General features: G+C 54.6%; 1 protein-coding gene across 2 annotated transcripts in view; it reads right to left on the bottom strand.

Moving 5' to 3' along the window:
• Positions 1–3,469: 3,469 nt before the first annotated feature.
• LRFN5 (leucine rich repeat and fibronectin type III domain containing 5) overlaps positions 3,470–27,721 on the bottom strand; it is a 94,412-nt gene continuing 70,160 nt past the window's right edge. The window contains exons 2-4 of one of the 2 annotated variants that reach the window (XM_053284212.1): positions 25,536–26,943; positions 14,122–14,831; positions 3,470–3,928 (exon numbers count right to left, since the gene is read on the bottom strand). In XM_053284212.1, coding sequence (XP_053140187.1) covers positions 3,816–3,928; positions 14,122–14,831; positions 25,536–26,923 — 2,211 coding nt within the window. In that variant the 5' untranslated portion in view covers positions 26,924–26,943 and the 3' untranslated portion in view covers positions 3,470–3,815. Of the gene's footprint in view, positions 3,929–13,227; positions 14,832–25,535; positions 26,944–27,721 lie in introns of those variants that run through there. The other variant, XM_053284211.1, reaches the window with a different exon arrangement.

The following is a 27,721-nucleotide window of genomic DNA, read 5'->3' as shown; positions in this document are numbered from 1 at the left end:
CTTCTCCAAGGTTGCAGGTTGCAGGCAGGACTCTCTCTCAGCCCTCTCTTGGAGATGCTGCCAGGGAGGGAACTTGGAACCTTCTTCTGCTCTTCCAGAGCAGCTCCATCCCCTGAGGGGGAATCTCTTCCGGTGCTCATGCATCAAGTCTCCCATTCAAATGCAACCAGGGTGGACCCTGCTTAGCTAAGGGGTCAAGTCATGCTTGCGACCACAAGAAATCTTATATACAACAAGAGGAGGTTCAGGCCGCATTCCTTCACAGAGGGTAAAGTCCCTTTCACTGCTGAGAAGACAGAGAGAAAGGAAGCCTCTTCTCGAGAGCCACCTCACTTGGGCTTGGGCAGCCCGGCCTGGGTTAGGCTGCTCATGTGCAACGCCAGGGTCCACGTGGCTCCCGGCTCTGCCTATCTGTTGAACCCTCCATTTCCTCCCGGCCTTTGGCTGAGATGAAGGGCACAAGAGAGCCCTTCAAGCCGGGGCACAGAGAGGGGGGCCTAGAGCTACCAACTCATGGGGGGAGCCCGCAATGTCCCGCGAGGCCGGGACCATCCGATGACCCTAGAGAGCCACACGGCTGGGATCCTCTGGGAGCGCAAGCCGCACTCCCGGCAACATTTCTTTGATCGTCGCGGGGGTGTGTGTGTGTGTGTGTGTGAGTGGGGCTCCGCCCCCCCCCCGCCCGCTGCCTGAAGAGGCTTCTGGCGTGCCTTCCCCGGCTGCTGCCTCCCAGCCTAGCCTCAGCACTTGAGCATGAAGATCTTCTGTGTGAAGAGCGGCGTTCTTCAAAAGCGCACGCATTTCTCGCCTCGCGCTTTCCCACCAAGGTCGTTCAGGCGGCCATTGCAGCCTGGTGGGGGAGGGCAGGGTCTAGCTTACCTCCCCCCCCCCCGCCTTGTGTGTGGCAGGCAGCCTGCGCATTCGAGGCAGCCGGCAAGGGGTCTGCAGAGGCTGTGTTCAGCCCGAGGGCTCTGGCCCACAGGACGCAGCCACGGCCCCACGCCCGGTGACCCCGCTGAAAGCTCTGGGGGATTCCTGGGCCACCCAGCAAGGGAGCGCAGGGCTCGGCCACGATCCCGGCCCTCCACACCAGCAGCTCTGCCTGCCGAAGGTGGCTTGTGGGAACAAGCCTGACACGAAACCACCTCAGCCTTTGGGATTGGGTGGGGGGGAAATAAGAACAGCCAGATAAAGGAATGGTTGGGTGGAGAGCATTTCTGCCTCTCCGTCTTTCTGGGAGCTCTGTCCAGGGACTTCTCCTACACGGTTCAATCCACAGCAGAGTCTGTGTGTGTGTGTGTGTGTGTTGTGATCTCCAGTGATGGCCAGAGCCGGGCCTGGGAAAGACGTCCATCTGAGATCTAGGGATGTGCCCAAATGCAAGTCGGCCCCTTTCACATTGAGGGCTTATGCAGCCCCTTGAATGTGGAGGAGAGCAGCTCCCTTCCAGCTCCCCCTCCGATCGCTGCCATGGCTGTAATCCTGGCGCTGCCCCAGCTATGCCCACGCAATGGGCGGGGTGTCTCCCAGCTGTCCCTGAGTGGCGGCAGCAGGCACATGGCCTCCGCACATGCATGGTGGCCAATGGCTCTGAGCGGGGCCACCGCTCCTGGCCACGTCTTGGAGGGAACTTTGATGGCGCTGCCAGCAGTCAGCTGCTGGACCTGAGACCAGAGACAGGGTTGCCCATTTGCCGGCTGTCTCCTTCCAGACTGCCCTGCTGGTTGATCTCCCACATTTGTGAGCTCTCCTAGAGTGAACAGAGGCGGCGCTTGACCTGACAGACTACTGCATGGCAGCCTCTGTTCTGTTGTGCGAGGAGTGGCAGGGTGTGCCTCCTGATTCGCCGCTGCTGGAGCTGCTGCAGCTGCTGGGAGTCTTTCCAGCCATTAAGACCAAGGAGGTTCCAAGGAGGACCTTCCTGCTGCTTCTTCTGCCTGGAACTGTATTTGTCAGCCACCCCATAACAAATTGTTCTCTGAGCGGCTTGCAACACAACATGAAATGATCAGATTAAAACACACAGCAAATTAAATCATAACAGGCCCAAAAGTGGGGGGGGGAGAAGGCTGCCCCACTCCCAGACTGTCCTGCTTGAGAGATGGCAGGGAGCCTGGCTCTCTGCTGTGTGCCGAGGACACCCTAACCGGAGGAGTGGGGGCCTCTTGGCCAGCCCCTTTGTCCAGTGGCCCGACATGGCTTTCCAGGGGTGGCTCTTCAGCCACGTTGGCAGCCCTCTCTCTTGGGTGTCCTCCCCCCCTCCCCCCAGCCCCACTCCGCCTTCAGGAGCGAGCCTTCCGGGCGCATGCTGCTCCGCATGCCCATTTCCAGACGGGATGACAGGCTGGGAACTGCCGCCATTGGCAATGCTGTCAGCGCTGGGGATCCCAGGCCGTCTAGCCCAACCCCTCGCCCGACACAGGAAAGCCAGAGATGGCTGGGGCGCTAGAGCAGCCATGGTGGGGCCTGCCTGGGTGCCGGCCCGCTACCGCCGCGGCCACTGCTCTCCCTCCCTCGGGCGCCACAAGCCCCGCTGCCCCTGGGGATCCCCTCCCCACAGCGCAGGCATTCTGATCTGCCTCCTGCCCAGCAAGCCAAAACACACATAGCAGGTTCCCAGAGCCCTGGCCCTCTGGGCGGCCCTCCGTGGAGCCCGTTCCGGTGGCTCCACGGCCTGCCTCCAGTGCCCGCCCCAGCGCTTGGGAGGCGTTCTGCTGAAGGGGTCAGGTTGAAGTGGCTGGATCCCCCCTATTTTACAGCGGTTTTGCGCCACATTTGGAGGGGTGGGGTATCGGGTCACCCGGCTGCTGTGTGCATGGTTGCAGAGGGACTGGGTGGGTATTTTTGATTTTATAAGCAATAGGATGTTCGGAGCTTATAATGGTGTGGTGCCAAAACACCTCTCCATCTTGCCTCTACGGGCACAATTGGGCTAGTACAAGGAGCCCAAACACTCCTCAGCAACAACAGAGAGGAGCATCTTCAAGTCCACTGATGGCACTTCACTGCTCAAATGTGCCAGATTGCTGCCACAAACTCTCGGCATCCAGGCTCCCAGCATCCAGAACAGGGTTCGCTCCCCCAGTTCCCCTTGGTTCAGCTGGAAGTCCCAGTGTGAGTCTGGGAGCACATCCATGCCTGCTCTGAAGGGTCCCATGACTCTAACTCTACTTTCCCCCTGTTGAAGAGCAGGGTTTGGCCATCCGGCCTTCCCAGAAAGGGACACTCTGCTCTTCCAACTAAGCACTCTGCTCTGTGAAATGGTTGTCCCTAAAAGGAGGAGGTGCGCTCCAAAGGGTTCTGCCCAGCTCTGGGCTCAGCAGCGGAAAGCAACCTGCAGCCCAGTGCCCTGGCAGACTCCTGCTCCCCGCGGTCGCCTCGAAGGTGCCCACCTAGGGCTGTGCCTCCATGGCCTCCTGCCTGCTCCAGCCTGATGTTTGGGCTTTTCAGAAACGAGTCCGTGTGCACATTCTCATATTAAAACATTTATTTGGGAGGGGGCAGGTGGAAGAATGGAGCCTTGGACAGTCCGCGAACTCAACCACCGGCAACTAGAGACATGAGCAGAGGCCGGCCCCTGGCCCCAGGCCCTCTCCCTGGACTGGTCCGTGATACAAAACGAGGGCCAGTGTGTCTCCCAGGCCAGAAAGAGACTGCAAGGACTGGGCAGGATTTGGGTGGAGGGCGGAGGAGGGCAGGGGGATCCCGTCACGGGAGGGAGGGAGGGAGGGAGGGTCACTCCTCCAGCGTCTCCAGTCTCTGTGGGTTCTCGGTGCAGCCCTGAGGGACCTGGTGTGGCGTTCCTGCTGGAGGCCCTAGCTCTCTTCCGTGAGTTGGAACCGAATGGATTTTGGTCGCGTGCAAAGACTAGGGCCCATGTTTTCGGGAGGCAGAGGAGGGCAAAGACTCTTCAGGCTACTGCCAGCTTCTGTGTGGTAGAAACAGAAACAGAGAGAACTATAAGGAGATCAAACATTTGACTCCAGCCAATCACCCAACCTTCTGGAGGAGGAGAACCGCCCCAGGTCTTTCTAGCGGCCAGTATTCATGCAGGAAAGGGGACCGTGGACTTCCAAAACTCCAGGACTTAGTGAGTTGGAAAGGAAGAAGCTGACAGGCTGAGCTGTCGGCCAATACTCTCAGAGAAGCCACCAGAGGTGCCTCATGACACAACCACTTGCTGCATGCAGAGCTCACGACACACACGCGTGCCAAACACACTGGCCGTCCGGGAAGTGCCGGGTCACACACCGCCAAGACCGAAGGCTGTGTGTTAGACCACAGAGCACAAGAAGTGCTACCTGGGTAGTTGGGTGACAACCCGGACAGTCTCCCCCGTCAAAACTCTGCAAAGAAAAGTCCAATTTGCTTCTCCGGAGAGTCCTAATAAAGAGGTCAAGGCTCTGAGGAAGCCTGTGCCCAGGGCCGATAGAGCTGAAGCCCTCCGTCTCTCAGAGAAGCAGCGCTGCCCAGTGGTGTGGACACGGCTGGAGGTCACTGTGCCACTGCCCTGCGGCGCAACACCGCTGGGGCCGCCGTCCACCTTGCGCAGCAGCCCTGACGCGTCCCGGAGGCTGGCGTCAGGCTGCGCAGAAGGTCGGCCAGAGCTAAGGAGGCTGCACCCAACCTTGACACCTGCTTTTGGGGGAGAGTGAAGGGAGAACCTTTTGGGAGCCCACCTCGCCCTGAGACCTTGTGGTTTGGGCCGCTTCTTCTCCAATCAGTAGCATCCCCAAGCCAAAAACCCCAAACAAGCAGCAGCCTCCTGTTACAGGAAGCCTGATTTCAGCCAAATGCGCACACACACACACACACACACACACACACACACACACACACACACACACACACACGGGAGCGTGCTGATGACACCACACAGCCAGTCAGAGCTGGCTATTGTGAGGTTGCCATGAAGCCCATTTGGGTGCAGGCAAAATGCTTGCTGCCCCGATGCAGAGCGTGCAAGCATGTGTGCCCATTGGTAGCCCCACTGAACACCCGTAGGGGCTGTGGTTTGGGTGGGCTGCTGCATATTAGCAAGAGTGTCCCCCCTTCTGGTTCTGCCTTATTGAACCACCTTGGGAAATGGAATCCACACAGCCCCCGATCAAAGACACAGAGGGAGGGCTGGGTTTGGCGTTTTGCACTTGCAGCAATTCTCTGGAACGTGGGATCCTTTTGTTCAAAGCAGCAAGAGACCACTGCTGGTTTCATGGAGGCCCACCAAAGTGTGCCAAGTCCAAAGGGGGTAGGGGGCTTCCCTAAGGCAGTGGCCAGGTCACAGTGGTGTGTTGACCCTCTTTCAATGAGCGGCTCTCACCTCTGCAGGGCGCTGCATAAGCATAAGGAACACCCGGCCACCACCTGGCCGCTGCCTTAGGAAAGCCCCCCACCCCGCCTCCAAGTTCAACTCATGCCCCCCACCAACAAAAGCGCGGAATGCCCTCCTCCATTGTCACTCAAAGCAAAACCTTGACAGGAACGAGGAAGGAGCTTTGCCCAGACCTCAGTTAAAGGCGGTTTCTCTACATCAGGGGATGGGCAGGGAGTGGGCGGGGTCTTCCTGGGCTCAGGCCACACAAGAGCCAGCTTCTGCCTCTCAAGCCTCCCCAGGCCAGCGGTCAATCCCCTCCCCTGGGTGCGCCTGCCAGGCCCTTTCTATGGCGGCCCCCAATTCCAGCCCGTCTTCCCCTGACAGGGCCAGGGAGGGCGCCCCTGCCGACCAGGCCCGGCCTCTGCTCTCAGGCTTTTCAGGGCGTGTCGGGTTTTCTCCCCAGTCAGGGCTGGTTTCCTTGACCTTTTCAGCGGCTGGCTTTGGGGTTTATTGTGTTTGCTCAGAAAAGCATGTATTGTTCTTTGCTTGCATTGGTTGTGTCAGCAGCCTTGAAGCCATTTTCAGGTGCAAGGTAAAGTAGACCTCTTACGAAGGAATAAAACGCCTGACTTCTGAAGTCGAGCATTTTGACACAACAGGCTCTGGGGTTCTTATGACAGAATATGGCTCTTTATGGCTCTCAGCCAAAGGAAGAGGGCTCCATAGGGTCCGTGCTGTGCTGAATCATTATTGTGGGGTTCAGGTTTATACTGCAAAAATTGCCCTGGTGGGGGGTGGTGGCGGCAGATGTCTGGAATTGCCCCCACTTTCCCCTCACTGTCTCGGGGCCTGTTTGCAGCTGCTTTGAGGGTGAGGAAGGAGATGCATTCCCGCTACCAAGGTCACACCACTCCACCCATAGTCATGTCGGCTGGTCTCGTGGTAGCAAGCATGAGCTGCCCCCTTTGCTAAGCAGGGCACATCCTGGTTCACAGCTGAATGGGTGACTACATGTGAACACGGTAAGATATTCCCCTGCGGGGATGGAGCTGCTCTGGAACATAACAACAAAGGAACAGCCCTGCTGGATCAGGCCCAAGGAAGCCCATCTAGTCCAGCATCCCATTTCACACAGTGGCCCACCAGATGCTGCTGAGAAGCCCACAGGCAAGAGCTGAGGGCATGCCCTCTTTCTTGCTGTTGCTCCCCTGCAACTGGTATTTAGAGGCATCTTGCCTCTGTGGCTGGAGCAGGTGGCCTATAGCCACCAGACCTGTAGCCACTGATAGACCTGTCCTCCATGAATTTGTCTAAGTCCCTTTTAAAGCCATCCAGGCTGTTGGTTATCAACACATATTGTGGCAGAGAATTCCATAGGTTAATAGGCGCTTTGTGGGAAAGGACTTCTTTTTGTCAGTCCTAAATTTCCTGGCCTTCAGTTTCATGGGTGACCCCTGGTTCTAGTGTAGTGAGATAGAGAGAGAAATGTCTCTCTGTCCACTGTCTCCACACAATGCATGATTTTATAGACCTCGATCATGTCTCCCCGCAGTTGTCTTTTTTCCAAATTAAAGAGCCTCAGATGCTGTAGCCTTGCCTCATAAGGAAGGTGCTCCAGTCCCTGGTCATCTTATTTGTTCTCTTCTGCACCTTTTCTAGCTCTACAATGTCCTCCTTAAGATACGGTGGCCAGAATTGTACGCAGTATTCCAGGTATGGCCGCACCATAGATTTGTACAAGGGTATGATGATATTAGCATTTTTATTTTCAAGCTCCTTCCCAATGATCCCTAGCATGGAATTGGCCCTTTTCACGATTGCCGTGCACTGAGTCGACACTTTCTACGAGCTGTCCACCACAACCCCAAGATCCCTCTCCTGGTCAGTCACTGACAACTCAGATCCCATCAGTGTATATGTGAAATTGGGGTTTTTTGCCCCAATATGCATCACTTTGCACCTGCTTACATTGAACCACATTTACCATTTCACATCCACTCACCCAGTTTGGAGAGATCCTTTTGGAGCTCCTCACAATCTGTTTTGGATTTCACGACCCTAAACAGCTTGTTGTCATCTGCAAATTTGGCCACTTGGCTGCTTATCCCAACTTCTAGATCATTTATGAACAAGTTAAAGAGCACCGGTCCCAGTACCGATCCCTGGGCAATCCCACTTCTTTCTTTCCTTCATTGTGAAAACTGTCCATTTATCCCTCCCCTCTGTTTCCTGTCCTTCAACCAGTTACCGATCCACACATGGACCTGTCCTCTTATCCCATGACTGCTCAGTTTACTCAAGAGCCTTTGGTGGGGAACTCGGTCAAAAGCTTTCTGGAAGTCCAAGTGTACCATATCATCCAGATCACCTTTTATCCACAGGCCTGTTGACAATGAGCTCCGAAAGGCTGGTGAGGCAAGCCTTGCCCTTGCAGAAGCCATGCTGGTTCTCCCCTATATGTTTAACCATTTTACCCTGAAGTATGCTTGCCATCAATTTACTGAGAAGGGGACATTTCTTCATAGCTGTACTAATGAGCTGCTTTCACTGACTGTGGGGCTGCCGTGGTCCTGTGCTTCCAGCTCTCTAGGCTGGCCTCAGAGGTGTGCCTGGGGAGAGGGGAGGCTGGGGCCGCCTGGTTGCCTCTCTCTCTTAGCAGGTGGCTGCTATTGGCCCAGATGCATAGGGTGGCCCCATTCCTGCTGGCCTCATCATTGGGCCCGCTGAGGGCCCGCTGACTCACCCCTTCTCTCCACGCCGGGCCAGCGGCTCTGGGCTGATTCGGCTTCAGTGTTTCGAAGCGCAGTCTTTGCACAAGCCTGCGATGGGAGGTCATGTGCCTCTGTATGTTCATAATCGTGGGCCGGCTGGCTGAAGGGCCCTCCCTCCGCTTCTTCAGCTGAGGATTTGGCATTCCTCGGACTATTCATTGCACTTGTGTTTCATTACCCCAAGCTGGCGGGATGGGTGGTTTCCTTCTTGGACTGCCTTTGCCCCGGTGACTTTGTTTGTGGCCTCTAGAGGGCCTGGAACTTTCCAGAAACAATGGCTGCTAGCAAGCGACCAAGCCGAGCAGGACCGAGCAAATGGCCAAGTTCAGGTGGTGAAAGAGCAAATGACAGAAGGAAGCAAGATCACCCCTGTGGGTGCAGCGGATGGTTCTCCTTAGAGATACAGAAGGCAGTTGCATCTCTGGGAGATGGCAGGGTTGGATCCCGGGACTGCAATGCCTTGATTGTCCCTGAACCCCAGGGTCAAGCCATCACAAGGCTGCAGGAGCTGACCTCCTGTGGCCTATTTCTACAGCTTGACCAGAGAGAGAGAGAGAGAGAGAGAGAGAGATCCCCCCAGAACTCTTCGTTTACATAGAAAAGCAGCCCTGAGCGCAGATGATTATTAGAGACCTCGAGTCCAGATTATCTGTAGGTTAAACATACTTAGATTTAGACATGGTTTTAATCAGAATATTTCTTTCTTTAAAAGAGAGAAACTTACAGAACCTTTTTTTTTAAAAAAAGAAAGAAATTATTTTCAAAGGAAGCTTTGAAAAAGTACGTCCTTTTCCTCCCCCCTGGATGCGGGGCTGATGGTCTCCAAGCGGGCTCAGTGGCGAGGGGCTGCTTTTGGAGGATCCAGGGCTGGGCTGCTGCTGGACTACAGCTCCCATCACTCCTGACTGCTGGCCACCATGGCTGGCGCTGATGGGAGCTGTAGTCCTGCCCCAGCTGGAAGGCTGAGCCGGGCATCCTGGACTCCCGCTTCCTACCCGAAAGCCGCTACTGTCGCCAGACACGCACCTCTTGCTGCAAATGTGGGGTTTCCCCTTTCGAAACCCACGTAATGCGTATCTGCTGCAACCCAGCTGGGCATGTGCCAGAAGCTGCGGACGGCCACAAATGCAGGACAGAGACTGGACTCTGCACAGCAGCCCCGGAGTGCTGGGCAGCCCACCAGCCCATGAGGCTGGGTGCCGGGGAAGTGCTCTCTGCCCCATCTGGGCCACGGACAGCCCTGCGTCAGTCATGGGGGCTCTCTCCCCTCAGGGAAAGGCCGGCATTAGTATTCCCAGTCAAAGGAGCTCCGCTATTCATCTCACAAGGAAGGAAACACTGGAGAAACACTTGGGAAGGGAACAAACCATCTGAATGCAGCACCAGGACCGTGCACAAGCACCCAAAGAAGCTCGATGGCCCCAGGAACTGAGACCATGGCCACAAAAGCAACAGAAGGTGCCGAGGAAGCCGTTCCTCCTCCTCCTCCTCGACTTCCACGCTCCAGTTCACCGGGCTTGGGGGCCAAAACAAAGGCTCTCCCTCGGCTCCACAAAGCCTCAGCTTAGCTCCGAGCAGCCTCCGGTCCCCACCAGGATGGAGGGTCTCCTGCCCAGCACCAGGCCTGGCCTCATCTGCTGGCAGGTGCTCAGCTTAGCAGCCCGGCTGCACAGCCAGCATCTCCAGGCCGTTGCCAATGTCTACCATCCCTTCTTCAGCTGGAAAGACCAGACAGGAAGTGCGGATCTGGGGAAGAAATGAAAGCGCAGGGCGGTCGGTGGCATTCTCAACACTCCCTCCACAAAGCCGCTCTGGCTGCAACTGGCGGCTGAAAGGAGTCTCTGGGGAGCGAGACTCACTCAGGCAAGACTCTGGGCCAGAGCTAGGCACAAGGGAGCCTCTCCGTACCTCCAACCAGATTCCTCTGAAGCTGAGAGACAGGACAGGGAGACCCAAGACTCACACAGCCCAGCCCAGCCCAGCTTCCTCCGTGGGAGGAAGAACAACCTCTGAAGAGCTCAAGAAGAATGAAGGCTGGGAAATTTAGGTCCAACAAAAGGAAGAACTTTTTCACACATCGCACAACTAATCTATGGAATTCTCTTCCACAGGGTGTAGTGATGGCCACTAGCTTGGATGGCTTGGACAGATTCATGGATGACAGACAGGTCTATCAATGGCTACTAGCCTGGTGGCTACTGGCCGCCCCCAGCCTCAGAGGCAAGATGCCTCTCAATCCCAGTTGCAGGAGAGCAACAGCAAGAGAGAGGGCATGTTCTCACCCTCTTGCCTGTGGGCTGCTCCCCAGGGGCATCTGGTGGGCCACTGTGTGAAGCAGGATGCTGGACTAGACGGGCTTCCTTGGGCCTGATCCAGCAGCAAGGCTGTTCTTATGATGCCCCCGAGACCTCGACGGTAGCTCAGAGCCGAGAGACCGTTCCTCCCTCACCCCAGACACATTGGTTGGCCTGTTCTGTAGCCTCCTTCAGTTGGCCTCTGCTGCCATCTCTTTCTTGAAACCAGCAGCTGTCCGAAACAAGGCCAGCCAAGGGGGCTGCTCCCAGTAGCCCCCGCCACGTCGAGATCAGGGCTGGCTCCTGGACCGTGAGCAGCTGAGCAGAAGCTGGAAGGTCTGTCAGCATCCCCAGCTGCTCAAGGCCTGGCTGGCCCCTGGGGCCCACTGCAAGCAGGGCCCCCCCATTGCTCCAGGGACACCGACCCCTGCAGGCCTTTGGAGCTGCCTCCTAGGGAAAGGCCCTTGAGACCTGCCGGGTTCGCTTCCGGAGGCTGGCAGGGCAGAAGAGGAGCCGGCTGACACAGCAGCCCTCCCGCCTGCCCTCCGGCTGCTGCTGCGTCCACTGACATGCCGTCTGGCCGAGTGCTTCATTCAACACACACACACACACCCCTGCCAGTGGCCCAGCTGGCTGGCGTGGCCGCGATGGTGGGTTGGGACCCAAAGCCCCAGCCCCAGGGGCAAGAGAACCGGGGCAGATCCAGAAGATCCCGGGAGCACAACCGGAGAGGTCATGAAGAAAGGTCCTAGCAGGGCACTGGGGTCTGGGTGGGGGGTGAAGCTGCCAAAGCCCCTCCCCCCCGGGTTCTGGAGTGGCGGTGGATGTCCACCTCTGCTTGGTACAGCCGCAGCCCGCCGACCGAGGGGCTGGAGGGGGCCCTTGTCCACAGGGGCTTTGGCAAGGGAGGGGTGGGGGGGCAGAGGAGTCTCTCCGGCCTCACCTCTAGCCCTGGCCTTCGAGGCTTTCCCCACTGAGGCCAAGGCCAACTGCTTGCCCTGCCTGGGGGCTGACCCTTTTTGAATGGCTAGGAGGCAGGGGGGGGAGGAGCCGGGGGGGCTCCTCTGGCCTCTCGGAGGAGCAGCCTCGCAGGCCTTCGTGGCCGGCCAGCGTCAGACGGGTTTGGAGCCATCTCACGCCTGGCTGAGGGGAAAGGGCTCCTTCGCTGGCCCTGCTTGGGGAGGCCTGGAGCCGTCCCTCTCAAGAGCCAGGACGCCACCGCTGGGCAGGCTGGTGCAGACCGAGCAGCAGCAAAGCCTCCTCCTTCCCGAGAGGCGGCGGCAGAGGAGCTGCTGGCCGCAGAGTCTGGGCCCTGGTCCGTATTGCCCAGGACTGGGTGCTGAGGATGGGTGGCGGCAGCGGCAGCTCTCAGGCGGAGGGCGCCTTCCCCAGCCCCTGATCCCGGGCACTGCTGAGCCGGGGACCTTCCGCAGCACGTGACGCGTGCACACTGCTGCTGCTGCTGCAGAAGCCCCCCCCACCCCACCCCCGAGAGAGAGAGGCCTGCCTGGCAAGCAGCGGGGGGGGCGGGGGGGCATCTTGTCAGAGCGGCCCTGGGGATGCCAGCTGGGTGGCCGCTCTCCTGCCCCGAGAGACGGTGTGCTGCAGGAAGGCGGGCAGCTGAGCCTCACGCAGCCCCGTCCCGTCACCTGCAGCAGGCAGAATCCGGCGGGGGTCTCGGACCATCTCGGAAGGCTCGGCCTTGCCCGCTGCTGGGCTCCAGGCGGGCACAGGAGGCGATGCCCCCGGGGGAAAGGGGCTCTCCCCTTCGGAGGCCGCCTGCTGGCAAGGAAGCCAGTCTCTGCGAGGGCTGAGCTGCTCCCCCTCCCTTCAGAGACCACGTGCCGTGGGCTGGCTCTGCCCTGCACCCCACTCGGCTGCCTCCCCACGGATCCGGGAGTGTGTCTGGAGCCGAGCCCCAACTTGGAGCGCCCACCGAGTGCTGCCTTTTGGGGGTCCGTTTCCCCTCATGGCTACCAGACGACGCCAGCCCCTCGCTGCCTTCACAAAAGAGGTGCGGAGACCATGTGCCCTGGAAGAAGCCGGCTGCCTCCCGACTCCCGACTCTGGCACGCGGCCCTCCTCCATGTGGGGCTTCACTGGTGCACATCGGCATCCCGATGCCCCGACGGAAAGCTGTGGCAAGCCAGGCATGCTGCGTGCCCTGAGCCCGCTTCAGAGTCCAGCCTGCAGAATGAGAAAGCCCAAGGGCGCTGATCCAGACAGGAAGCGGAGCTGCTGGGAGCCAGGGGAGAGAGGTGGATGCAGCCCTCGAAGGCCCTGGCAAGGCCCCCACACATCGGGGCAACTTGGCGTCTCTCTCTTTGAAGAGCGTTTCTTTTCAGAGGTCACCCGGGGCAGGGTTTGCCCCCTAGAAGGGGGACTCACTGCCTTCCAAGACAACCACATGCCTCCTCCTCCTCCTCCTCCTCCTCCTCCTCCTCCTCCTCCGGGATGCTGCTGACTCGGCCCAGAGGCCTCTCCCTGCCATCAACCGGCCCCACTGAAGCGAAAGGCACGAGCCCTTTCCTGGCCTGGCGGTCAGAGCACGGCAGTGATCCAAGCACACCCTTCTGGCACGGCCCTCTCTGGCCTCCCTGCCAGACACCTCAAGAGAGAGCTGCCCACAGCTGGGAGTCCGGCTCAGGGCCGGGTCCTCCGTTCGCAGCACCCAGAAGCCAGCTGCAGTGGGAATCGGGGCCCCCGGCCATGCAGTCAGGGGCCACCAGGGACCTTCCTCCCCCCCCCACCCGCCGCAGGAGGGACAACCCCAGAGACCCCCACAGAGCTACCCAGGACACCTGAGCCAAGGATGATGCAGAGGGGATCCTCTGACACACTGGCAGAGTGTGTTTGTGGAATATTTTATTTTACACAACATAACAACACAGAGTTGTTGGTTTTTTACATCATTTGCCTGAAAACGAAGGCAACACCATTGTCACTGGAAAAAATGAGATCGAGAGAGAGAGGTGGGAGTGGGGGGGGGTTGGATTGCTCTAAAAATTATATATGTGTGTGTGTGTGTGTGTGTGTGTGTGTGTGTGTGTGTGTGTATATATATATTTACACACACACACACACACACACACACACACTGGTGGATCCATCAAGTGGTCCTTGTTAGCCCAGAGGAGAAAGCGGCTCCCCAATCAAAGGCTCTTTTGTTCTCGATCTGCTCCTGTGGAACCAAAATGCCAATCCTGGAGTCTGGGAAGGCACTGGTGTTGTTTCATGCTTCCCCCCTTAATGGATTTTGTCTTTCCCCCCCCACTTTTTTTTTTTTTTTTTTGAATGAGCTCTTTAAATTATTTGCCTTCGGTGGTTATATTAAATAAAACTAAAAAAAAACCCAACGGAAACTGTGGAAGTGCCCCCCGTGGCCTGTGCACAGCTCTGCACGGACACCGGTGGGGTGGAAAAGGCCAACGGCACCAGAGTTCTCCGCCCAGGTTTGGCGGCTGAGTTTCGCCCCATGGGCTTTCATAGAAAACACACACCAGAGCGGATCACACAGTGCTTTCCAATATCCACTCAGAACTGGAGGACGTTGCTTTGCCACTATCCACATCCGAGCAGTCTGTCTGCGTGAGCATCCCGTTCATAGACAGGCTCCGCTTAGACCAGAATCCACCCGAGGGTGGGGAGGAGTTAAGATAGCAACGGTATTCCTTGACTTCGCCATGCAGGGAGTACCTGCGCTTGGCCCGGGAGGGGTCAGCTGGCAAGGTGAGGAACTTACTTGGCTTGGCTTGTGCTCTTCTGGGCAGGGGCTCTCCCCCGGCAGAGTCCAAGTGCAGGGCAGTGGAGTTGTTGCGGTTGGTGTTCTGGGCCTCGAGGCTGGTGGCGCCCTCTTCGCTCGGCGGCTGCGGCTCACTGCTGGGCTTTGGCATGGGCTTCCGCTTCAGCTTTTGGGAAGCGGGAGGGCCCGGAGTCCACCCGTGAGGCACGGCGGAGGTAGCGGCGGAGCAGTCCTGGCTGGAGCAGGCGTCGGACGACTGCGCCACACTGTCATGGCTGACCTTGCAGCACTGCAGGCTCTCCTCGGGCCCCACGGCCTGCTTGGAGCCGGACTGGGGCATGGCGGTTCCGCTGCACCCCTGCGCCTGCGCCCCATTGGTCTGGGAGTAAACGTTGCTGACCTTGGCCACCTTGGGGTGCCCGCCATTGTTACACACCTTGTAGCGGATCATGAGGATGATGATGAAGACCAGCACGGAGGCCACGATAATCCCGCCAATGATGATGATCATGGTCCCCCCCAGGAACTGGGACTGCATGAAGTGGCAGCGCACATAATCCTGCTCCGTCGTGAACTGGATGCAGCCCACCACGCGGGTGGCAGTCAAGGAGGTGATGCCGTCGTCATAGATGGCCAAGACGCACAGGTCGTACATGGTCCCAGCAGCCAGGTTGTTGACCAGGAAGGTCTTGCTCGTGGGAGGGATCATTCTAGAGGAGAACAGAGACAACAGTGAACAGCCGTGACAGGGGTGGGGACAGGCTGCACGCAGAGTCCCAAGGCGCTGTTCTCGCTTCCCCCGTCGCCACTCCCAAAAATGGGATCTGTTCAGAACCAACCAATGGAGGGCAGCCAGATAAGTGGGCTGAAACTCCCAAGCACCGCCTCCACCACCCCCTGCCCCCACAGAGCCCATCTTTCTCACGTCCCTCCCACCCATGTCATGGAAACATCAGAGGTCCTCTCTAATCTTTTGGTCAGAAGAATGGTGCATATCGGAATGTGGCATCGTAGGGAGTGGGGATGTCCCAATTACATCCTGTGCTCAAGATGAAAAGGAACATCTTGTGCTGCTTCTAGGTGATCCACAACTGGCCAAGGAAACAAGGATGTGGCGCTGGATGATGCGAAAAGTATCTAGAGGAGAAAATGTATAGGGTTTAAGATGGGAGTCACCAAACCCAGATGGCAGAGGGAAGAGTCCAGACGTGGACAAGCCAACCCAACTGGAACTTCCCTGCAGAACCAAGAGCTGTATCCCTTCTTAAAGCAACACACATTTAGCCGACACACCTTGACAAGCCTCTGCTGAAGAACAATGAGTAGAAATATTTATGTTACCCAGAAATATTATGCAACCCAGCCCGGGGGCTCTCGTGAGCCCTGTGGGGAGATGCCAGCACTTCAGAACCAACAGAACAAGACTCTGCTTCCCTTCTACAGCAGGTGGGGACGGAAGACCTGGGGGAACCCTCCATCCATCGGCGGGAGGCTGGTGCGGCTGCCACTCCCTGCTGAGCCTCTGCCTTCTCTGTCGCTCAGGAACAAGAGAGAGCTGTGCCCAGGGGTTCCTCCAAGCCCCCCCCCCGGTCCCCCTGTGCAAAGCTGCTTCCTGGACAGGAAGGCAAAACAGACCCCTGGTTCCTGTTGGAAGTTAAAGGACTTTGCGCTGTCTCTTGTCTCAGACAGTGGAGGACAGACTAGTAAGTCAGAGGGCTAGAGGGTCAAGACACTGGTCATCATTTCTCCACTGCTCTGATGCTATCCCTTTGAAATGTTGATTGCTACTCTTAGGGGATTCAACTTCCTTCCTTCTCTCTCTCTTCCTACCTGCCCACCTACCTTGCAACACGGCAAGCCTCTTTCCCTGCACCATATGTGCAGAGAGGATGCAGAATCTATCTGCATCCAGCTAGATAGATAGATTAGAGATCCTAACTCCTCACTTTCCTATCTAGAGTTCCTTAATAAATGCCTTTTATATTGATTTGAAACTATGAATTGGCTCCAAGTTACTTTACTCTCAGCATACATGCATGCCTAACAAAATTCGCTGTGTTGTGCCTCTGTGCACTCTGCTATAATGAGAAAGGGATTCTCTCACCACAGAGAATTTCCAACAGGTTATGGGAGCCCAGTATTTTGAGCTGCGTGTACTGCAACTAGAGAGTTAGGTTTGTTCCAGGAGATCCAGTGAGATCTAGTGTGGACACTTTGAATTGCTAATCTACAGCAAATGCCTTTTGGAGCCAGTGAGGATGGCTACTTACCTAGAGGGAAAACTCAGGCTGACTATCTTGAATGCAGACAATTATTTGGAATGGAAGACTCTTTCAGAGGCTCTTTCTTTCAGAGGCTTGCACTGAAAGCAGAAGGACTCCAAAAAGTTACTGAGGAGGACACTCCCCCCCCCGCCCCCACTGCAGAAGGAACCACGTCTGCTGAGAAAACTGCAAGACAGAACTGGCTAATCAAGGATGCGAAAGCTGGAGCTTTGATCACAGCTTCTGTCACTAAAAATTACCTTTACACCATATGTGATCTTGGAACCTCAAAGGAAATGCTAAACAAGCTAGATTCCTTGCAGATGAAGAAGGGGTGAGCATACACCTTTAACTTGAGAAAGAAAATGCAAGATCTCCAGTATAAAGATGGGGACTCTTTTGCTGCATTTGAGGGATTTCTGGAAGATTTCTTTTTTCAATTTAAAGAGGCAGGGGAACAATTTTCAGAGAGTCTGAAGCTGGAAGCTCTGTTCCTAAGCATGCCCCCTAGCTATAGCAGTATAATTGGCCAATTGGAAACCGACACCAACCTAAGCTTTGAGAAAGCAGTACAAACATTGTCTTCTGAAGCAAACAGGAGAAAAGTTTTGAATTCATGCTATGAAAGTGAATTGGCAAGTAACTTTGCTCATAAAGCAACAATTGGTCATTCCAGAGGAAACCCAAGGTGGGGAGGGAATGCTGCAAGAAGAAACTGCATGGGGCCCCCACATTTACATACAAAGAGATCTGGCTTCGTTGCCGCCAAGAAAAATCAGTCCAGAGAGAGAGGTCACATGACCACCAGCAGAGAGACTGCTCCTGAAATGAGGCCGACTGGGACTAATGCCTTTAGATGTTTTCTATGTAACCAATTTGGCCACAAGGTGACAAACTGTCCCAAGAATCAGACAAGAAGGACCGATTTTACTAAGGAGAATGTGAATCAGGATTTTAAGTTTACAGAAAGATATTCGAACAGGAACTTTAATGTTAACTTGATGCAAAGCGAAGAAAAGTTCATTTTTGATTCAGGTTCTTCTGTTCATATTTCAAATAATCTGGGTTTCTATACTGAACTGTTTGATATTCCTGAAGAGATTGTTTATTTGGGCAATAATACTACAATTAAAGCCAAGAAGAAAGGCGGAGGAATTTTGTATTGCAAATTGCTGGATGGATCTGTTAAACCATTTTTTCTTAAAGATGTTTTGTATATCCCTGACTTCTCAAGCTCCTTGATTTCAATATCCAAGCTAGAGAAACAAGGCTGTGAACTGTATATTAAAAATGGACAATGTGTTGTTACCCAGAATGGAGAAGTTTGCCTTGTAGACTCTAAATCCAAAGGTCTTTACAGTGTGGAAGAGCAATCTACAGACAGAGAAAGACCAGCCCAGTCCAAACCTGAGGCATACCAGCCTAATGAAGTGAACCTTGCTAAGTCATGCCCGCATGAAAACTGCTTGCAACTGTGGCATAGACACCTAGGACACAGGGGCTATGAGTCAATCCAGAACATGAAGGAAAAGGGATTAGCTAATGGCATTGATTTTGTACCATGTGACATTGTAACTAACTGTGTTTGTTTTCTTGAGTCCAAAGCAGTTAACAAGCCATTTCCTAAACAGAGTGAAAGGAAGACCGGAAGACCCCTGGAGCTGATCCACAGCGATATATCTGGACCACTGCCAGCAACCATAGGTAATCAAAAATATTTTCTAACAATAACAGATGATTTATCACGATACATGTGTGTATTTCTACTAAAGGAGAAATCACAGATGCTCAAGAAATTACAAGAATATGTAGCGATGGCAAGCAACAAATTTGGCTGGAAGCCAAAGATCCTGTACACAGACAATGGAGGAGAATATATGTCCAGTGCCACACAGCAGTTCCAGAGAGAACATGGAATCGTGCATCAAACCACGGTAGCTTCCAACGCATCACAGAATGAAGTGTCAAAGAACAGAAGTCTACTGGACACGGTAAGATGCATGCTTGCTGACGCACACCTCTCACAAAAATTCTGGGGAGAAGTCATCATGACTGCTACATACATACAAAACAGAATGCACACAAAGCCTATAGGAACAACACCATATGAACTTTGGCATGGTCATAAGCCGTCCATGACGCACCTGCGTGTCTTTGGAAGCACAGCTTACTCATACATCCCAAAGGAAAAAAGGACTAAGTTAGGGGCTAGGGACAAAAAAGGGATTTTTGTAGGCTACTCAGCACAATCCAAAGGCTACAGAATTCTGGATCCTGATACCAACAGGATAACCATGAGTATTTTGATGAGAATGAAAGAGCTACACCTTCAGAGGGGGCCTACACTGAAGCAAGCAACCAGAAAAAACACCCTGACGACTGGATTATGCTTCCTGATCTCAGAGGAATTGAGGAGGAGGAGACAGCAGAACCAGAACCAACCACACTCAACACAGAGACCCCGAGCGATCCACCAGACGCACCTGAGATAATGGGGGAGACCACAGAGGTTGAAATGAGGCGATCAATGCGCTCAAACAGAGGTGTTCCAGCTCCGAGACTGTCCTACCTCGCAAGAACAGCGGAACAACCAGAACCTTCATCATGGGAGGAAATATCCCAGCTACCACAACCAGAAGCCCAGAAGTGGAAACAAGCTGCAATTGAAGATCTTGAGGCTCTACAGAAAAACAAAACCTGGAATCTTACTAAGTTACCTCAAGGAAGGAAAGTTATTGGCTGCAAATGGGTTTTCAAACTCAAACATGATGCTGATGGTGAGATTCAGCGCTACAAAGCCAGATTAGTAGCAAAAGGATATTCACAGAAATATGGAGAAGATTATGATGAAACCTTTGCACCAGTGGTTAAACATACCACAGTAAGGACTCTGTTAAGTATTGCTGCTAGCAAAGGAATGCATGTTGAACACCTAGACGTGAAAACTGCTTTCTTGCATGGCGAACTAGAAGAGGACATTTACATGCAACAACCACCAGGTTTCTTAGAGAAAGGCAAAGAGAACTATGTATGCAAACTGCAAAAGAGCATTTATGGTTTAAAACAGGCTGCCAGAGCATGGAACACAAAACTAAATGATATGCTGCTTCAAGCAAACTTCAAAAGAAGTAAAGCGGATCCCTGCCTGTACACAAAATTCACAGATGGCAAGTGGACTTATATTTTGGCATTTGTTGATGATTTGATTCTTGCCTATGAGAATCCAGATGACAGCAAGGAAATAATGCATCATCTGAACAGAGATGTGGAAGTCAAGCAACTTGGCAACATTGCACTCTACTTGGGCATTCAAGTACAAAGAAAGAAAGATGGAAGTTTCCTCATCAACCAAGAACAGAAAATTAAAGACTTGATAAACCTGCTCAGACTGGAAAATGCGAATCCTACACCTACTCCAATGGAAGTGAACTACACAAAGCAAGAAGATCAAACTGAGCCACTATCTGACAACCATAGATATCGTGAAGCATTGGGTAAGCTTTTATACATTAGTACACTCACTAGGCCAGATATTAGTACAGCAGTTGGCTTACTTTGTAGAAAGACTGCATCACCAACAGTCAAGGACTGGAATGCAATTAAGAGACTTGTTAGGTACCTAAAGGGTACTGCACACTTTAAGCTCAAGCTGCCAGCTAACAGTCAACCAAAACTAGAAGCATACGTAGATGCAGACTGGGGTGGAGACCTAACAGAAAGTAAATCCACCAGCGCTTACATACTTTCTATGGAGATGGAGCCATAAGCTGGTCAAGCACCAAGCAAGGCATAGTAGCATCATCAACCACTGAAGCGGAATATGTATCAGCTGCACAGGGCTGTCACAAGATACAATGGCTGTGTCAACTACTGAAAGATCTAGGTACAGAGGTACCACAGCCCATACCAGTGTATGAAGACAACCAAAGCTGCATTCAACTCTCCAAACAAGAAGATGTAAAGAGGGGTTCCAAACATATTGATGTGAAGTACCATGTAGTGAGAAGTCTGCAGAAGGATGGACTAATCAAGCTGATCTACTGCCCGACAAATGAAATGCTTGCAGACATACTCACTAAGCCACTACCAAGACCCTGCTTTGAAAAGCTGAGAGATAAAATGAATCTTGTGAGCTGAGTCACGAGATATCGAGAGGGGGTGTCGGAAGTTAAAGGACTTTGTGCTGTCTCTTGTCTCAGACAGTGGAGGACAGACTAGTAAGTCAGAGGGCTAGCGGGTCAAGACATTGGTCATCCCTTCTCTACTGCTCTGACACTATCGCTTTGGAATGTAGATTGCTACTCTTGGGGACTAACTTCCTTCCTCTCCTCTCTTCCCTACCTGCCCTTCTACCTTGCAACATGGCAAGCCACTCTCCCTGCACCATGTGTGCAGAGAAGATGCAGAATCCATCTGCATCCAGCTAGATAGATAGATTAGAGATCCTAACACCTCACTTTCCTATCCAGAATGGAGTTCCTTAATAAATGCCTTCTATATTGATTTGAAACTATGAATTGGCTCCAAGTTACTTTACTCTCAGCATCCACGCATGCCTAACAAAATTCGCTGTGTTGTGCCTCTGTGCACTCTGCTATAATGAGAAAGGGATTCTCTCACCACAGAGAATTTCCAACAGTTCCGGAGTCCAGGTCTTGGATCACTCTGATGGGGAGGGAAATTGTTTGCTTCATGCACACACAACAGGCAGTGGAGCCTGGTCCACCTACGATGCGCAGCGCACATACAAGTAGTAGGCAGCATACACACCAAGAGGCCTGTCCACACTGACAGTTCTTCACGCATCCTGCTCCACACACGTGCCGCAGCCCCTTCCTATCTGCCTGCCCCCTGCATTGGAATGGGCCTGCCCCTGGGCTCACTTGGAAAGGGAACGCAGGGACAGTCATTGGCACAGATGCAGGCACATCGGGATGGATGCACCACCTCGTGTCTGAACAGGGCTCGTTGGGACACTCTTCACTGCACAACTGCTGCCGACATAAGAGTAACTACCTCTGCTCACTGGGCCAAGAGGCACCTGTTAATGTGGTGATTCTCTTTATTTAGCAGGGGGAGAGTAACTGGCCCTCTCCAGCCCCAGCACAGCATCCCTCCAGTGACTGGTGCTGGTGTCTGTCTTGTGTTTCTTTTTCGACTGTAAGCCCTTTGGGGACAGGGAGCCATCTTACTTATTTATTATTTCTCTATGCAAACCACCCTGAGCCATTTCTGGAAGGGCGGGACAGAAGTCGAATGAATGAATGAATGAAGCTGCCTTCATTTCCTAGTCCTGTCTATGGTGATGGTTGAAGGTGAGTCATGCAAGCTGCTTCCCTCGTTTACCACCAGAAGCCGCCTAGCAAAATATCCGCATTGCACAGATGCAGAACTGAGGGGCACTTGCCCAGTGAGGAATAGAAGCCGCCCCACCAGTTCAGCCCCCTGGGGAAGGCGACTCAGCCAGATGCCCCACGTGCCAGAGGGCAGCCGACATCTGAAGGCGAGACCCAGGCGCTGGGCAGCGGAGGCCCCCCCACCCCGTGCCTTCCCCTCCCGCCCAGGAGGTCCCCCCTCCCCTTCCTGAGGGCCCCTCCCCTGCAGGCTCCCTCTCTGGGCTTCTCATCACTCACTGCGCATGCGCCACACACTCAGCCCACTCCCCACAAAGGTCGCATGCTGATGGCGCCTGCACAGGCACTTCTCATTCATTCACTCATTTATCTGACATATTTCTGTCCCGCCCAAAACTTAAAATCATTTAAACATCTAAAATCATTTAAAACCCAGTATTAAAAGTACTCAAGCTATACATCTCATTAAAAGCCTAGGTGAATAAATGGGACTTCAGTGCCTTTTTAAAAGTCGCCAGAGATGGGGAGGCTCCTATTTCAACCAGGAGCGCCTTCCACAGCCCCGGGGCAGCAGCGGAGGAGGCCCGTCCCTGAGCAGCCACCAGACGGACCTCTCCAGGCGATCTGGACGGGCAGTGGGGCTCAAGGCGAAGAAGGCGTTGTCTTCAGACACCCAGGGCCTGCGCTGTGTGGGGCTCATGCGATCAATAGAAAGCCCACGACCTTTCACGCAGGGAGGGCAGGAGGCCCTCTTGTGTGAAGGAGGCAATGGCTAGACCCCTTCTTAAGAAACCCGCTCTAGAGCGTCTACGCTCTGCTCAAACTGCGCAGGCGCCCGAGAGCGCCTCACAGGTCTCAAGGGCTGCTGGGCTGGACGGTCAGGCTCCGTGGCCCCTCTCGCTCCGCCCGCTGCCGCCACAGGGGCTGCTCGGCTCACCCCCCAGCCCCACACATGGCGGCAAGAATGGTTTTAGATGGCGGCCGTTCCCAGACCACCAGGCCCCGGCAATTTGTCCTGGCTCTCCCCCCACTCGCGTTGGCCCGGTATGTTTCTGGGCAAAGGGCAAAGGACAAAGTGCTGGTTATTCCCTCCAAAGTTCGGAATGGCTGACGCCCGGTTGACCTGCGGGAGCACTTTTCTCTACAGGATCCCCACCGACAGCTCACTGAGACCCTCAGGAGGGGTCTGTCTTTGGGCGCCACCAGTTCATCTGGGGCTGACCTGGAGTGGGCCTTCTCAGCTCCCGCCCCAAAGTCATGGAACGTACTTCCCATGGATATAAGAGGGCCGTCTTGCTTGGGAGGCCTTCAGGGGAGCCTTAAAGACCCATCTCTTCAGCCTGGCTTTGAATGAGATCTAGTTTTAATCTGAATTTTAAAGAGTTTTAATCTGGTTTAAATGTTTCTTGATTTTAATTGTTTTATTCTGTGTTTTGGATTTTAATGTAAACCACCCGGAGCACTTCAGGAAGGGCGGTATGTAAATTGAATGAATGAATGAATGAGAGAGAGAGGGGAAGGCCTCCAGAGTGGGGAAATCCACTAACTGCTTGGATCAGCAGGAGCCAACTCCCACATCATATGGCTATTTTCTCTCTTTAAAAGAAAAAAAAGGGGGAACATAATTTATGACAAATCGCTTTTGAGAGGTGCGACTGCTGGCTCCCAAGCAAATCCACTTAGCAAATCCAGCACACAGGCGTCTTCTTCTCCTGCTCCCTCATCAGGTTGGCTTGGCCTGAAAGGCAATTTGTGGGCATCCGTGTTCCTGTTGTTCCCCCCAGAAAGAGAGGGTGTGAATGTCCTCTTGAGCTGGGCTAACTTTCCAATCCCTCTTCTAATCAGATTACCGGGAGGGATTAAAGGTCAGCAAGGATGAGCCAAAAATAAAACGCAGACCCAAGTGATTTCCCTTCTCCGTGGCTGGAAAGAGCGCTGGCCTCCTTGCAGCCTTGACGGGCTCCAGTTTCCATCCAGAGTCCACGCCCAGCACCCAGGACCCGCCTCTCCGGCCTTGCAAGGTGCTGCTGCCAGGACTGTGCTTCACTGTGGAGCTCCCCTCCGGAAGCCCTGGCTGGGCTGTGCATCCCTCCCACCCCCAGCAGCAGCACTTCCTGGCTGGGCTGGGAAGCGGGTCCCCCCCCCCAAGCCTGTCCGGGCCCTTCCTTGGCGTCCCGCCTTCCCCCCGAGGAAGCATCCGATGCCGCTGGCCTCACCGTTCTTCAGTGCAGTGCAGTGCAGTGACTTGCCCGCTGCCATGGGGCAAGCCTCCCAGCTGAGCGGGCACCGGGACGACCCTTGCCTGGGACTCCGAGCACCGCATGGCTCTTTCCTCCTTGGGGATGAGGTGCTGGGTGGCCCACAGCCAGACTCAAGGCACCACCCCCTGCGCCGTGGGGCCGCCTCCCCTTCCCCAAAGCCCCCCCCCCCTTCACAGTTCAATGCATGCCACTATTCTCAGCCCCTCTGAGCAAAGGCTTCTCTGCCGATCGGGGCTCAAGGGCTGGTGCGCTCAGCTGACTGCCTACCAATGGATGGTGGTCAGATGCTCGCCAGCCCTTCTTGATGCCCCCAGCGCCACAGTGCAGAGGCCCCTCCCCTCGCTCCCTTCAGGATGGCGTCATCTGCTAGCAAGGGCAGGACCGACGGCTGGTTGCCCCTGAGCCCGGCAGCCGTTGGGCGGAGCAAGCAGGACAGCACAGCTCCTCCTACTGGCCACTTAAGAACCCTGCTGTGACTCCCCTGCCACTGGGACTCAGAGGCATCCTGCCTCTGAGGCTGGAGGTGGCCCATAGGCCTCTGACTAGTAGCCCTTGATAGACCTCCTCTCCTCCATGAAGTTCTCCAAGCCCCTCTTCAAGCCATCCAGGTTGCTGGCCGTCACCACATCTTGTGGCAGAGAGTTCCTCAAGTGGATGAAGCGCTGTGTGATGACTGGCACTTGCTAGAATGGCAGGCATTGCCAGAGGGGCGGGAACAGCAGCCACCAGCGCCCAGCTGCAAACCTGGCAGAGGCTGATGCGGAGAGGATGCTTCAAGAATTAGCCTACTGTTGACGTACCATTATCATTAACATGACGTCTGTAAGAATGGTATGCTGCTTTTTAACAAAAAAGGACAACATGACCCCACTGCCTCAAAACTGGCCTTTCTTTTCTTTTCTTAAGTTGCTGTGGTTTTGCTTTATTCCTTTTTTAAATGGACGGTTTGCACTGTGTTGTAACTGCAGGTGAGACCTGCCTTTCCGGGATACAAGCCAGGCAACAGAACTCGTGAGTGAGTTGCTCACATTGACAGAAATCCCATCAAACATGGTTCAGCTGAAATAACGCACTACGACGTTTTTAAACGTTAGCACCTTGTAGCACAATAACCATGAACAGATTTGGTTTTGTGACGAGACCCACTAATGATCAAAAGTATATGTTCTTGCTGTGCTAAGGAAGTTAGCCGTTTGCAAGCACCTGGCACTGATTTGGCCATACTGGGTGAGTGCCTGCCTGCCCCCAGGTGCTCCCACCGCTGAGCACCGCTGCCCTGAAGGCAGCCAGCCAGTGCTCTGTCTCGGCACACATCCTGACCAGATCTGCCTGCCTGCCTGCCCCAGGCACTCCCCACCGCCAGCTGGGGCATCTCTCTGAGCCCCGCCCCCCCCCCCTTATAACTAGGAAGACCCGGATGGCGGGCTGGGCTCCAGGAGCCCTGAAGGCAGCCAGGAGCCAGAGGGAAACGGTTCCTGGGCAGAAGCAGCGGAGGCCCCTGACCGACCGGCAGGGCACGGCCTGGGGTCCCTTACCTGTAAACAAGCGAGTCGTCATAAGTCCCGTTGTACTGAATCTGGAACATCCGTATCCCAGGTATATTCCTTTGGAAGTTAAACTTAAGCAGGGCAGTGGAGGACGTGGCCTCTGCCACCACCACCTTCTTGTCCGGGCTAACCTTTGTCTCCCCATTGCTACTGCTCGCATTTGAGCCAGACTTGGTGGAGGTGGAGATGTCCGAGGAGCCAGGGTCCGGTTCGTGGATGTGGTTTGTGCTGTTCACGATGTGAGGCAGTTTGATGATGTGGAGGTCCACAGACTGCGTGGCCTCCCCGGCTGGGTTGGAAGCAATGCAGGTGAATGAGCCCGTATCCTTCATGGTGGTGATGTGGATGTCCAGGGTCCCGTTGTCATAGACCAGCGAGCGGGTGGCGTTGGAGATCAGCTTGCCTTCCGGGGAAATCCAGTGGATGCCGGGCTCCGGGTCGCCTCGGGCTTTGCACCTCAGGATGGCCCGCTGGCCCTCCAGCACCCGGAGCTCGTGGGTGTGCCTGGTGATGAGGGGCGGCTCGCACAAGAACTCCTCCTCGGGGACCGACCAGAAGTAGCGGCCAGACAAGAGGGAGGGAGACGCGCAGGTCTCCAAGTCGTCCTCCCGGGAGAGGCGCCTCAGCCACAGGAGCTCACAGTTGCAGTGCAAGGGGTTGCCGCCAAAGCTCAGCGCGAAGGTGGACGGACTGAGGATGCCCGAGGTGGCCAGGACCTGCGCCCTCTGGAAGAGGGGGTCCGGCGGCAGCTTCTGCAGCTTGTTGGAGGTGACGTCCAGCCGCGTCATCTTGTGGAGGTGGGAGAAGGTCCCCTTGGGGATGCTGTCGATCATGTTGTGGTCCAGGCTGAGCGTATGCAGACTGACCATCTTCTCCACAGTGTCCCAGGGAATCGTCTCCAGGTTGTTGTAGGACAGATCCAGCTCCTCGAGAGCCAGGACGTCGTCAAACGCCGTCGAGGAGATCCACGTCAGCTGGTTGTTGTTCAGGATCAGGTGGTGCAGGTTGGACAGTCCGCTCAGCATGTCGTGGGTGATTTTCGTCAAGCGGTTGCTGTTCAAATGCAAAGCCCGCAAGTTCCGCAGGTCTGCAAATGCGTGAGGCGTGATAAAACTAATGGTATTCCTCGAGAGCGTCAGATCCACCAGGCTGGTCATGTTGGCAAAGTCTTTGCGTTTGATGTTTGTCACAAAGTTGTCTGCCAGCCGCAATTCGACGGTCCTCCTGTCAATATTGGGGGGTACAAATAAGAGCCCTTTCTTTGCACAAAGTGTTGCAAGGTTTGGAGACAAGATCTGGCACACGCAGCGCTTGGGACAGATCTGGGCCTTCACTGCTAAGCCAATGAAGAGCAAATACAAAAGCAGTTTTTCCATTGTAGAGCGGGATCAGGATTCTGAAAAAGAGCAGAGAACAGAGCATTAGGGGGAGTGGGCTCAGGAGAAAAAAGTCTACCCACAAAAGGAGAACCTGAGAGCCCATCGACGGGAGAGGCGGGCATCCAGCTGTTGCCTGAGGCTGGGTGTTCAAACCCCTTCCAATCATTGCTTTCCAACCATGGACTGAATGAAACAAACAGGGCTTGGAAAGGTAGAAATGGGGTGCCTTCGGTCCAGCCACAAAAGCTATGCTCTAGACCAAAATGCCCTGCAGTGGGAATCAGATCCCCAAACCAACCATTTATTTCAGTACCATTCAGTCATGACTTACAGAGTCTCCTTAGCTCAAGTTATTTTCTTAAAAGCAAAAACATGTTTGAGATGTTCCCCATCAGAAGAAATAGGCATGCATGACAACCTACAAACTGGGGCTGCAGTCCTGGTGGCGCACTGGTATGCTGATTTGAGTTAGAGATTCCCCCACACACACCCTTCAGAACCATCTCTTGGGCCTTGACCCCCCACAATCAATACCTCTGTCTCATTTGGATTCATCCACATTTTGTTATCCCTCATCCAGCCCATTACCACCACCAGGCAGGCATTAAGGGAAGTTATGCCATTTCCTGATGTAGTTGACAGAGAGAAATAGATTTGGGTGTCGTCAGCATACTGATAACATCCTGCACTAGTGGTCCCTCTAATTTTTTTCATCTCTGTGCATAATGAGTTCTGGGCGTTCTGGGCGGCAGTATCAAGGCAGTGTGAGTGTACGTATATTCAGAGCAGGGCCTT

Source organism: Hemicordylus capensis, chromosome 1, assembly GCF_027244095.1.
Source record: "Hemicordylus capensis ecotype Gifberg chromosome 1, rHemCap1.1.pri, whole genome shotgun sequence".
NCBI lineage: Eukaryota > Metazoa > Chordata > Lepidosauria > Squamata > Cordylidae > Hemicordylus > Hemicordylus capensis.
Note: the sequence above shows the minus strand (reverse complement) of the source record. Positions and strands in the feature narration are given on the sequence as shown.